The sequence below is a fragment of the Mesoplodon densirostris genome, chromosome 2, assembly GCF_025265405.1.
Source record: "Mesoplodon densirostris isolate mMesDen1 chromosome 2, mMesDen1 primary haplotype, whole genome shotgun sequence".
Classification (NCBI taxonomy): Eukaryota; Metazoa; Chordata; class Mammalia; order Artiodactyla; family Ziphiidae; genus Mesoplodon; species Mesoplodon densirostris.
This window is the reverse complement of record NC_082662.1, coordinates 21,609,008-21,621,566: the sequence shown is the minus strand read 5'-3', so window position 1 is coordinate 21,621,566 and position 12,559 is coordinate 21,609,008. Positions and strand designations below refer to the sequence as shown.

General features: G+C 57.0%; 1 protein-coding gene across 1 annotated transcript; it reads left to right on the top strand.

Annotated features, from left to right (window-relative positions):
- The first annotated feature begins 818 nt into the window (after positions 1 to 818).
- ZNF683 (zinc finger protein 683) lies at positions 819 to 6,499 on the top strand. The gene is given in 6 exon segments (XM_060118626.1): positions 819 to 932; positions 1,575 to 1,779; positions 3,185 to 3,879; positions 4,974 to 5,102; positions 6,120 to 6,414; positions 6,417 to 6,499. Coding segments are annotated over 6 exon segments (1,521 nt in total).
- Positions 6,500 to 12,559: the final 6,060 nt, after the last annotated feature.

Genomic DNA, 12,559 nt, shown 5'->3' with positions numbered 1-12,559 from the left:
AGGGAGAGGAGACCGGGTTTTGGAGGAATGAGACACCCGCGCGAGGGTGCCAGGCTCTGAGGGGCACCGGGGGTTAAGGAGGGTTATGGGGGGGGAAGGGGAAGGGCCTCGGGACACTTGCCAAGCTGCGTGGTCCCTGGGCTGTGCGGCCCTCAGTGAAAGCAGCAGAGAAGTGAGGCGCTAGCCGAGCAGACAGCTGGCACAGGGCAGCCTCCTGTCAGGCCAGTCAGGACCGGGGGACTCTGGGTCCGCTCACTCAGACCGCCCCTGCTGAGGAAGCTGAGCCCGGGAAGTCTGGGTGGCAGGACACTGGGGCTTCCTCAGTGGCCCAGAAAAGCTGTGTGGATGAGCTGGGGGGCAGGGGCGCCCCTCAGTGAGGAGCCTGTGGTTGGTAGAGTCTTGGACTAGCTTCTCAATTCCCTGTGGCCCTGAGGAGGTCTGGAATGTTTCCTCAGATCTCTGAGCTCACCTGGAAGTACCTCCATGAGGACCTTCCTCTCTCCTCCCTTCCCCAGGGATGGGGATCAGGCCAGCTCTGCTCTTTGCCTCTGATTGGCCAGTCTCCATTCAATCCTCTTCTTGCCCAGACCAGGAAAGCATCATTGGCTTTGATGTCATCGCTGAGAGAGTCCTTTCACATCAGCCAGTCCAACCCTCCCAGTTTGCAGATAGGGAAGCTGAGGCCAGGAGGGGCAGTGACTGACTCAAGGTCGCACAGTGGTGTCCTGGGAGAGCCAGCCCTTGAAGACAGGCTGTTATTTGGAGGACCTTCACTGCTCACCTGTGACTGACCTGTCTTCCCAGCAGGTAGTGGGGGCATGAAGGGGGAACCCGCTCCAGAGTCGGGTTGTTGCCACAAGACTAAGCCCCTGGGGAGCACAGGAGGCTCCCTGTCCCCCTACTCGGACTTCCAGCTCTGCCAAGGCGATCAGGTAAGATGCGGTCCCTTCCCCAATTTTGAGGCCAGGTTGCTTCTGGAAGGAGGGAATGTTAGGAAGAAGTAGGGGGAAAATCTGAAGGGACCTAGATTCCCCTGGTCCTGAGCACCCCTACCCCGGCACATCATGGGAATGGGCCCTTGGAAGTGCCAGAGACCCTCTCCCGTGCCCCAGGGGCCCGACTCTCCTGTGAGGCATGAGAAGGGACAGGGCCATGCAGGAAGCTTGGCTGTGTGACCGTGACCTGGGCCTTAGAGGGAGGAGGCTCAGGGCCCTCCTGTGGGGTACACAGTCTTTGATGAGGATTTTCTCTAAGTTCACCTTGGCTCCATTCAAGTACATAGTCTGAGGGTGGTCAGGAAGGAAGGGTAGGAGGAAGAACAGGGCTGAGTGAGGGGTTCTGGGGCAGGGGGAGGGTAATCCTGGGGGGGTGGATGTGTAAGTCCCTTGGGAACGCGGATGAGGGCAGGGGAAGCCATTTGAGTGACAGACATGGTGGAGGCGGGTGTATGTTGCGGGGTGGTCTTAGCTTCTCCTCCCCCTTTGGAAACCAAACTAGGGGTGGAACCATCTCAAGGGACTATCCCAGGGGACTCCCAGTCCCTAGCCCCCAAGCCCCTTCCCCCTGCCCTCCAGGTCTTCCCAGCCTTCAGGCCACTTCCAGACACAGTGGATGCCCGTGGCCCGTCCTGTGCCAGCTGGCTGTGCCCCTTGCCACTGGCACTGGCCAGGTCTTCCCTGCCAGCCTGCCCTCAGGGCCTGGACGTATACCTGTGCACCCTGCAGTCGGCACCCCCGGGCACAGCCCCGCAGGGTCTCAGAGAGGATGCCTTGAGCACAAGTAAGCCCGGGGCACGGGGCTGCACCTTGGTGGAGGCTGGAGGTGGGAAGCACTGTTAGGCCTGGGGATGAGAGACATTGCGGATCCAGTGTCACTCGTGAGGACAGAGCCTCAAGCACGCGTTACTGCCACATTTTGAGCTGGAGCTCTGCCTGGGGGTGCGAGGGGCTCTCAGGTGGTGAGCAGAGGAGGTGGGCAGTGGTTTTCTCAGGCACGGGTATGGGATCTGGTGTAGGCGTAGCTATTCCCGGCGGGTTGAGAGTGGCGTTGTCTGCCTAGAATGTTTGAGCTAGAGGGGCCTATTTTATAAGACAGGAGCCCTGACTGGGAGTCAGGGAGTCGGGGGTGGAGTCCTGGTTCTGCCCTTTCTGGCTCTATGACATCACGGAGGCCAGTTTCTTCTTCCACAAAAGTACAATCTCACTAACCTATGTTCTACGTTTATTGCTTACGATACCCCCATTTCCTTATGCAACTCGATCTGGGGGGCAGGGACCATGCTGCTGTGTCCTTTATTTCCCCAGCACAGAGTAAAGCAGCTCAGTAAAGCTGGTTGAGTGAATAAATGAGGATCCAAGCAGACAATCTACTTTTTAATCTTTATACTTATTTAGTATTTTACTTTATATCACTCCCAGTTTAACTCTTACCTCACTGGCTGTTGCACCTCCGTCTCCCTTGCTTGCTCTCCATTACTTACCTCCTAAGTCTTCCCCTGCTCAGGAACTCAGTCCAGAGCTGCCGCCTCATCCCTCCCCTCCCCTCTCCTCCCCTGTTCCCATCTCCTCTCTTCTCCTCTCCTCTCTCTTCTTTCCCCCTCTCCTCTCCTCTCTCTTCTTTCCCCCCCTCCTCTCCTGCTCTCTTTATCTGGAGTAGCAGTTTGATAGAACTTCCTGCAATAATGGAAATGCTCTGTACTTGTGCTGTCTGATACCATACCTACTGAGCCTTTTAAGTGTGGCTAATGCAAGTGAGGAACTGAAGTTTTTACTGTACTTATTTTAATCAATTTAAATGTGTCTGGTGGCTACCATTTTGGACACAGCAGATCTAGGACCACCTTTTATGGGATCTCATTTGGGCCCATGGCACCCAGATTTATGTCTCCAGCTCAGGCTGCTCTGTTAATCTCCAAACCATTTCACCCAACTGCCCACTTGACTTCTCCACCTGTACATCTAATAGGTTTCTTGAATCGATCGCTTTCACTCTCTGAAATTAATTATGCGCTGCACAAATTCTAGCCTCTTTTATTGGCAAGGGCAATTGCAGACCAGGAAAGCCCAGAGAGGGGAGATGCCGTGCAGGCTAGAGCCCTCTCTCAGCTCTGAGCCAGGCAGGTTGATGCAGAGCAGAACTTTACCCGAGTCTGTGTGGCCCTGACCGTCTTCCCTTTCCTGCTCAGGGCACCAGCCACCAAGGCGGCCTGCCGGCTCCTCCAATGGCGAGAAACTCACAGCCAAGTACCCTCTGAGCAGGGACAAGATGGGAAGCCAGCTGGAAATAGCTGGCGAGGGGTCCCCCGGCCCACCCTTCTCTCCTCACAACAGCTCTTTCCCAAACCCTTGGCAAGAAAAAAAGAGCCCCAGCCCCTTGGCTTTCTGCTCCTGGCCCCCACCCACCCCCATTTCCAAAGAACTCCCATCCCACCTCCACCCGTTCTATCCTGCATACCCACTTCTCCTGCCCTCACCTTACCTGGTCACCTGTGGGGGCCTACCTTCTGTGCAGTGTCCCCCCCTCTTCATGCTGCCCCAGAACACCTCCTACACCACCATGGCTGTGCCCAGCTTGCTGATGAATGTCTATGAGGCCGGGCACTCCAGCACCCAGTGGGAGACCCTGTACCTCTACCCAGGGGCCTCTCAAGCCTCTGGCCAAATCCAACCCTCCCAGACCTGGAATCCAGGGTCTGCAGCTGCCAGGACCGACTCCACAGGGCTGGAGCATGCTGGCTGGGCGGTTCCAGCAAAGTCGGCCCTGCCGGGTTCCCAGGTGGGCTCTTCGGCGTTGCCTTATCCGCTGAAGAAAGAGAATGGCAAGATCCTGTACGAGTGCAACCTGTGCAGCAAGAGCTTTGGGCAGCTCTCCAACCTCAAGGTATCTGCCTCTGGGCTCCATGGCTCCCCTCGGCATCCTTCGATGACCCCCCTACTCCCATCCTGCTTCTGGAATCAAGGACCTTACAGCCAGAAGGAACGCCTGGGCAACCTCTAGGGCCTATGACCTTGGCTGGTTCATTTGGCCCCTCAGTTTCACAACCGTAGAGACGAGTCCTCTCCACACTAAAAGACTGTCTATGAGATCCTCTCATTTAAGTTAAAAATAGGGAAACTGAGAAAAGATTTGCCCAAGGTTACCTTGATTTAATGGTGCAGTCAGGTCTTGATCTCAGTCTCTCAACATCTAGGGCAAAGTCCTTTCTTGAACAACCATCCTCTCTGATTCCCAGTTAAGCCTCCTCTTGTCTACTCATTTGAAGTTCAGGTGGGGGAACAGGTAGATTTTAGTGAGTCTAGACCACAGACCTGACAACCAGCCTTTTTCATGTAGGATCCTGCACATCAGCACTGTGCTGTTAAGCATCATTATAGGCATCGTCCAGCAGGGGGCAACCATGGGCACATCTCTGTGTATCAGCAAAGGCTGGAAGCTGGGGGGAGCTGGTACCTGCTGAAGTTGAGGAAAAGTTACGGTTATTGGGGAACAGCCCTTCTGCACCCTCTAGGGCATGAATTCTTAAACTTTAACGAGCCTCAAACCACCTGGAGAGCTAGTAAACATGCATATTCCTAGGCTCAGCCCCAGAGATTTTAATTCAGCTGGTCTGGGGTGGGGCCTGAGAATCTGCATTTCTAACACCCTCCCAGGTGATGCTGATGCTGCGGGTCTGTGGACCATACTTCGAGAAGCACTGCACAAGATACACACACACACACACACACACACGGGGTACCCCTCACCTGGCCTGCTGACCACAGCCATCTCCCCTCTTGCAGGGCAGCAGAGAGAGAGAGGGGATCCTGGGGAATGGTAGATTGGCCTTCAGGGAGGTGATACAGCTGCAGGGGGATTGAGAGGCCTTGATGCCAAAAGGGGGCCCTATGGGGATGAGGGTAGAGATTTGAAGAGGATCCCCGGCCCTGCTGGAGGGCTCTGGGCAGTTGGCAGCATTTCTCCCACACCTGGCTCAGGTCCATCTGCGTGTGCACAGCGGGGAGCGCCCGTTCCAGTGTGCCCTGTGCCAGAAGAGTTTCACCCAGCTGGCCCACCTGCAGAAGCACCACCTGGTGCATACTGGGGAGCGGCCCCACAAGTGCCCGGTGAGACCATCCTCCCCCTCCCCTGTACTCCTGCAGGCTGCGGAAGAATTCTAGGCCCCTGGGGGGTGGCACCCATGGCCTCCATTCCCCAACCATCCTGAGCAAGTGGAGACAGGACAGGAGGCAATGACTCGGGGGAAGAGGGAGGTGGAAGGGAAGGGCCAGGACGTGATATTGGAGGTCACCCCCTGGGCCTGGAGAGGAGAAAAGAGATGTATGTCTGTGGGGAGAGAAGAACGAAGTTAGGGGTCCTGGGGATACCCATTGCCTACTTCCCAGCATAGTTGGAGGAGTTAATGCTATAGTGTGTGCAAAGTATATAAACACTACTTATAACATCAGCTCAATGTTAGTTCCCTCCCTCTTTGAGCCTCACCATGTCCCTTGGGAGGTCAGAAGGGCCCGGACTCTTTCCCTGTTTTAAAGAGGCAGAAATGAAAGCAGCATAGTGGTTATAGTCCGGGCTACCTGGGTTCAAATCCTAGCTCTGCCTCCAACTTGCTGTGTGAGCTTTGGCTAGTGGCTTCACTTCTCTGAGCCTCTGCGTTTTCATTGTAATATAGGAGTAGTGCTTAGTCCTGCTTCTCCAGAGTCCTGGAGAAGACTAGTACACGAGACCAGTTCCTGGCATGTAGCAGCTCCCAGGAAATGTTAATTACGTCCACTGAAGCTGCAGCCCCACGCATAAGGGTTCTATGTGATTATCTCATTCAGTCCACCATACCTATGAGGTTAGGTATTAATACTCTCATGTTACCAATAAGGAGAGCAAAGATCAGAGAGGGGAAGTCACCTATACAGGGTCATGCAGGGAGTAAAAGAACCCAGATACTAACCCAGTCTGACTGGCTACAATCTGCCAGACACTGTGGGTCCCAGGGAGGAATCACGGGGGGAAAGCTTCCAGGCCTGCATTACAGGGAGGTGGTAGGGGGGTATTTTCAAGATGGGGAGGGGGAGCAGAGATCCTGGGTCAACCAGGTGGGTAGAGCTGACGCCAGTGCCCATTCCCATCAGATGTGCCACAAAGGCTTCAGCAGCTCCAGCAACCTCAAGACTCACCTGCGCCTGCACTCAGGGGCCCGGCCCTTCCAGTGCAGTGTCTGCCTAAGTCGCTTCACCCAGCACGTTCACCTGAAGCTGCACCATCGGCTGCATGCACCACGGCCCTGCAGCCTTGCTCACAGCCACCTGCCCCTGGCGTCTCTTGCCTGCCTTGCCCGATGGCACCAGGGGGCACTAGATCTTGTGGTGGCCCCATCAGAGAGGCAGATAGACTGGGACGTGGACAAGGTCAAGGTGTCCTCAGCATCCTGGGGAAAGCAAGGGCAGCCAGCCTGAGCAGTGGTGCCAGGACTGCTCTGGGGAGGGGGCCGGGGCAGAGGCAGACAAATTAAAGGATTTTCTCTATGATGAGTTGAGGCCTCCTGAGCTTCAGTAGTGGAGGGGGAGGTCACCATGTATTTGCCAGACTTCACACCCTACTCCACCTGGCAGTTCAGGGAACACAGCCAGGAAGAGACTATGCTACCCACCGCGTGGGGTGGGTGCCTGCAGCCATCTACTCTGGCTGGGTTTGAGTTCCACTCTGTTTGGGACCTTTCTGGGACCAGCCCCACCATCTCAGCTCGCCGATGGACAGTCCAGCCTTCCAGGTCTCTGCAAGGTGCAGACCGTGCTGCCAAACACAGGACACACTGCCCTCTTTTCTGAACAGATGTTCCAGCACCTGCCCAGATGCCTGTCTGCTGCTACCCGCAACGTTCTTGTCTCACAGTTCCTACGTGCCCCCTCAGCTGGTACTCCCTGCCGTGGTCAGGTGTGGCATACTCCTCCCTCTGTACATGCCAGGATCTGAGCTCCCTGTGGGAGAGGCAGGAACACAAGGATATCAGTGTCCACTCATGATCCACAAGCAAGATGTCCCCCCGTGTGTCAGGACCAGTCATCACAGAGGCCAAACGGCTAAGGAGGCACCAAGCTCGGGGAAAGGGGTAGAGGTCCTACAAGGACTGCCGGCAGGGAAGAACTGGCAGAGAGCCTGGGGAACTGGGACCCTCCTGATGGCCTTTCTTCCTGCAGTCCCAGAGGATCCCCCAAAGTGCAAGGTCCCCCCCCCGAGAGTTAAGAGAGGTAGCATCAGGTGGGAAAGGGTACTGCCCTTTGGGGGTACAGGAGGCCCAGGTTATAATCACAACAGTCTAATCACAACAATCATAATAGCTGGCCAACTTCCAGCAGGGGTCGCCGTTCCCATCCCTGTGGGTTTCGGATAGGCTTCCCCACCAGGGGAAGATTCCCCCACAGGCGAGATTCCCGCTGTGTCATAGGGTCTCCAGGATCGAGAGAGAGAACTCTCATAAGGGCCCACCATGGCAGGGTAAGGGCAGGGTCGGCGTCGGTCCCCACCAGTATCGAGGTCTAGGTTCCAAGCCCACCCTGTCACCCTTTTGGCTCCGCCCAAAATGCCAACCAATCAGGCTAGCCCCCCATCACGCCCATTCCCGCCCTTGGCTCCGCCCCTGCGTTCTAGCCCCTCCTTCTCCGGGGGGGCGGGAAAGAGCCTTGGCTCAGTCCAGCCTCCCGGCCCCTTCTAGGCCCAGGACCCTCCTTTCCGTCCTACTTTGTGCAGGCCCAGCTTGAAGGCTTCCAGCACCGGGACCCGGTGGGCCCCTGGCGCTTCCGGGGGCCTAAAGAAGTAGCGCAGACAGGGCCGAGAGCTGGAGCGGGGCGGGGGTGGGGTGGGGGAAGCAAGGGGGGCGGCCCGGGTGGGGACGACCCCTGCAGAGCGCACCCCCTGCCCTGGGGCTTGGGCAGCATCTGGATCGGTCCTCACCCCGCGCCCGCACTGCGGGCCGGGCGCTGTTTGCTCAGGGAGGCGGGCCGGAGGAGGCGTTTCTCTGCAAATGAGCGGGATCCGGGAGGCCCCCGCGGCCCGGGACCGGTCAGGTGTCCTGACGCCCTGAGCCTGGGACATTGCCCTTGCCATGGCCGAGCGGCGCGGGGGCCTGGGGGCCCGCCTGGCTCGCCGCCTGCCCGGGCTAGGGGTCCGGAGGGAGTGCAAGGGGAAGCCGATCCCGGAGGAGGCCAGATCCCGGGATAGGTGAGGGGTTTGGAGGAGGGCCGCTTGGGGCGCCCCTGGGCCCAAGGGTGTGGGTGTGCATCTTGGAGTGTACCTGATGTTCAAATAAGCCTGTATGAGTGTCTGGGAGCATAAAAATATACCTGTCGGTGTACAACGATTTTGGTTATGTGGACTTTATATTATAAAGTTCCTGTGCTTTTATGAAACTTTACAACAAATTTGCAATTTCCTAAATCTGGCAGGTGGCATGCCAGAGAACTCCTGATTTTCTCTCCAGAGATAGTTGAAAGGCAAATATGGTGGCTCCTCCTGCCCCTGTGGACTTTGATTCTCTCATCACAGGCCAGTTTAGCTCTGGTCTTCACGTCCCTTTGTCATGAGTATGACAGGTTCCTGAGTTGGCTTAGACTGCACTGCATTCACCCTTAAATGCCATGGAGAGGTCATCTCAGATTGTAATAACATTAAACTTCTATTTGTCACTTGCTTGGTGCTGTACCTGGATTATCTCATTTAATCCTCACAGCAGCCAGACAAGGCGGGTATTTTGTGTGAGTCAGATAGGGAAATGGAGGTCCAGAGAGGTGAAGTCAACGCCCCAGTCACACAGCTGGGAAGTGGTGGGGCTGGGACACAGGCTTAAGCAGTCTGACTCCAGGGCCCACATCCCGAAGCACTGGGCTGCTCTGTTGCTTGGAGAGATTTCGGGACTGCAAGCCAGGGGGCTGGAGCTCCGTCCTAACCCTAGATGCCACTGGCCACGTGACCCTGAACAAATTGCGACATCTCTCCTAGCTGGTTCACTGTTACCTGATGTCTGAGAGAAAGGGAAAAGGCTCTGTGGGTGGCCAGGCTGAATGGCTGGGAGGGGCATAGCAAAGAGGACCCCAGTAGCTCACAGGCCCTGTATCTGCAAAGAACATGGCGTGTGCTCTCAGGCACGGGGTGTTTGTGTCTCTGTGCAGTGACTGGGCAACTTGTTCTGATCTTATCATGACAGGGCTGTCTCCAGCCTACCCTGGGAGGAGTGGAGGCGGGTCGGGGTGGGGCCAGAGTGAGGGGAGGAGTTTGTGTTGCTCTCTCACACCAAAGAGAGAAGGGAGGGGAGGGCCTAGCCACCCTATACCTGGAAGCCTGGGTGGCCGCAGGGGGTGCCCACACCCTGCCAGTGCCCTCCCTGGAAGTCACACCCCCTCCCTTTACCCTGTCTGGCAGGCAACTGCCCTATAGGCCCAGATGGCACTGCTCCTCCCTTTCTTTCCCCACTTGAGAGGAGGCAGGGCTGCGGGTGAGTCAGGGACAGGGAGGGCAGGGTGGGGACTTCACATGCTCCTGGCCCAGGGTGATGATACTTCCTATGTATGCACTTGGACTTGGTTCTCACTGGCTGTGGGAATGGGACTCTGGCCCTGAGGCACAGGCCTCGGCTCCCTGCTGATTGTCTGGAGTGGGGGGCAGAGTGTACGGAGGGGCAGCCAAGGCACTTCCTCATCTTGCCCCCTTTAGCGTGGTGATGCCCAACCAACCTTTGGAGTGATACCACCCTAGTGTCTTAACTCCAGGGCTCACTAGCTGGGTGACTCCAGGCAAGTCACTTTACCACTCTGGACCTCAGTTCCTTACCTGAAAAATGAGGACAATAATATCTACCTTTTAGGATTATTTGTGAGGCTTAAAGGAGATTATGTAGGCCTGACACCTAGTGCTAAAGCTGGCATAGGGTGGGCCTCAGCAAATGGCAAACTTTTGAATTATTAGGGTACTGTCCTTTTTCTGTATTCTGGCCCTGATACAGGCCTAGTCCCCATTCTGGTCCCAGGCCCATCCCATCCCTGTCTCTCTGTCTCTGGAGGTGGAGTGGACAGCTGGGGGAGGGAGCAGAGAGGAGGCTGCTGCATAGACCTCCCCTGCCCCGCACCCCCACCCCCCAAGATTTCAGGTGCTCATCCTGCCTGTGTGGGCCCTGAGAGAAGAGCGGGGAGAGCCACCAGGTCCAGTCTGGGGGTGGGAGAGGACGAGGCTCCTTCATTCCTTTCCCTGTGCTTCCTTCCCAGGCCCTGGGGTGGCCAGAGCTGCCCTGACCTGGCCCAGGGCCAGGGCAGCACCAGCAGAGTCAGCCTCAAGGTAGGAGAGAATACAAGGGTGGGGGAGTATGGGGGAGCAGAGGCTCTGGGAGGGGCTGGGCCGGCCCTGAGAACCCTGACTTACAGGTTAGGCAGCTGGAGTTCTCTCATCCCTCCTCTGCCACGGATTCACTGTGTGACCCTGAGCAGATCATTTCGCACTTCTGAACTGCAGCTTCCCCATCTGCAAAATGGGAACAGTAATGCCTCTTAGGGCTGTTGTGAGAAATAACGTAGAACCTCCAGTGTGGGGCCTAGATGCTCAGAAGACAGCTTCCTAATGTCGGGGGCCCTGGGGGAGGCATGTAGGGGCAGTACCTGTTCTCAGGACCCCCTTTCCACACTCCCTCCTTTAGCTTGACCTTCCCCATCTTTGACCTCTTTTCCCCACTTCCTGGCATAGCCCCCAGGGGTGATGCTGGGCCAGTGGCTTAACCTTCTGCCTGCAGTTTCCCCATCATCACCGGGGACCTGAGCCATGGATTGGACAGAGACAAGGTCCCCCACTCTCCACCCCCTGGAGGAGCAGACGGCCTCCTCTGGAGGTGGCTCAAGCAGCCATGTATCTCTCTGTGATCCTGAATGCTATCAATAATTACTAGCATTTAATTGAGCACTGCTGGCACTCTGCATGGATTATCTCATACAATCTTCACAGCACTCCCAGGAAGCAATATTTTTATTGTCACGCCCATTTTACACATGGGGAAACTAAGATGCAAGAGGTATTGCATCTAGAAAGTAACAGAGCTGAGAATCAAGCCTAGCTTGCCTTGCTCCGGGCCCCCAGCTGAATCATCCAACCCTCCTGTTTCTTGAGATGTTCAGCCTCTGGGGAGCGAGAGGCTGCGTCTATTTCATAGATGAGTAAATTAAGGCATTTGGGATCAAGGGTCCCCCCAGGAGGAATTTGACCCCAGACTTGGCTTCTCTGTTGCCAGGGACACAAACCCATCCCTGAAAACTGGTGTTTTGGGTGGCAGTGTCCATTTGGGTCTGTGGTCCTGAACCCTCTCCCCTCACACCCACAACTAGGCTGGGCCCCAGGGGAAGACAGTGGACAGAAGTCAGTGTTGTCCCACTTAGGCGAAACCTCTTTCCAGGCTCCATCTTGTCCCAAGAACATCTCTGTGCCCAAGTACCTCCTCCCAGGTGTGTTTGGGGATCTCGGGCTGGGAGGGTACTGGGGAGTTGGCTGCAGGCTCTCTAGAAGCCAGGAGCGGGCAGAGGCCACAGGCATTTGTGGCAGACATGCCCACAAAGCCCCTAATGCCCAGGGCAGCTGGTGCCAAAGGGCTGGAGGCCAGAGGATTCCTGGGAAATCAGCAGTTGGCCTGAGAATCAGGAGCCCTCACTGTGTGACTTAAGTCATGTCAGTGTCCACTCTGGGCCTCACTTTTCCTCATGTGTAGAATGGGAAGGGGTGAGTTAAATGCTGAAGGGCCTTTCCAGAGCGCTGCCTCTTTCTCCAGATCTTGTGGCCTAAGAGGCAGTCTCTCCTTAAGGCAGCTCTGCTTGGTGTCAGAGCTCTGCTCAGCTTCTTCTGTGACAAGGAGGGCAGCCGGGGTGTCAGGGGTACCCAGAAGGCAGGGGAGCGATGCTGTCACCCGGTCTCTGCCTCTGCTTTCCCTCAGGCCCAAGCCCAGAGCCTCTCAGAGTTGGCCCTTTGGGCAGGGAGCCGTGGCTCCTGGTTTTGGAAGCGACGACACAGCTCAGGGAGGTCTGCTGAGCCACTGGGGCGCCTACAGAGACCAGCAGTGGGCAGCGCCTCTGACCTGGCCAACTCTGCCTCTGTGGGACCAGAGAGCCTGGCACTGGCGGTGACCTCAGCAGAGCCTGCTGGGACCAGGTGTCCCTCATGCCCACCACCAGCTCCTGGATGTTTGGACCAAGGATCTCCAGGCTGCACCTGCCTGCAACCCCCGTACACAGCCCCGGAGATTCCTCTGAGGCCTAAGCCACCCAGCAACCCGGAAGACGTGCGGCCCCGCCCAGCATCCTCCCCCAGGGCAGAGGGGGCAAAGGGTGAGCCTACCAGCGCAGGGCCAGCCCTACCCGAGCCAGCCCAGACTCTACGTGAGTGTCCCTCTGCCAGGAGAACCCGCTATCACATCACCGGCACCCTGCAGGGGCGTGGGCAAGCACCTGGGGAGGAGACTCAGGAGCCTAAACTGGCCCAACCAGCTCCGCACGACTGCGGCCCTGAGGAATCCAGGGGCCGGCAGGAGCCTCCCCAGGGCCCCCGCCCC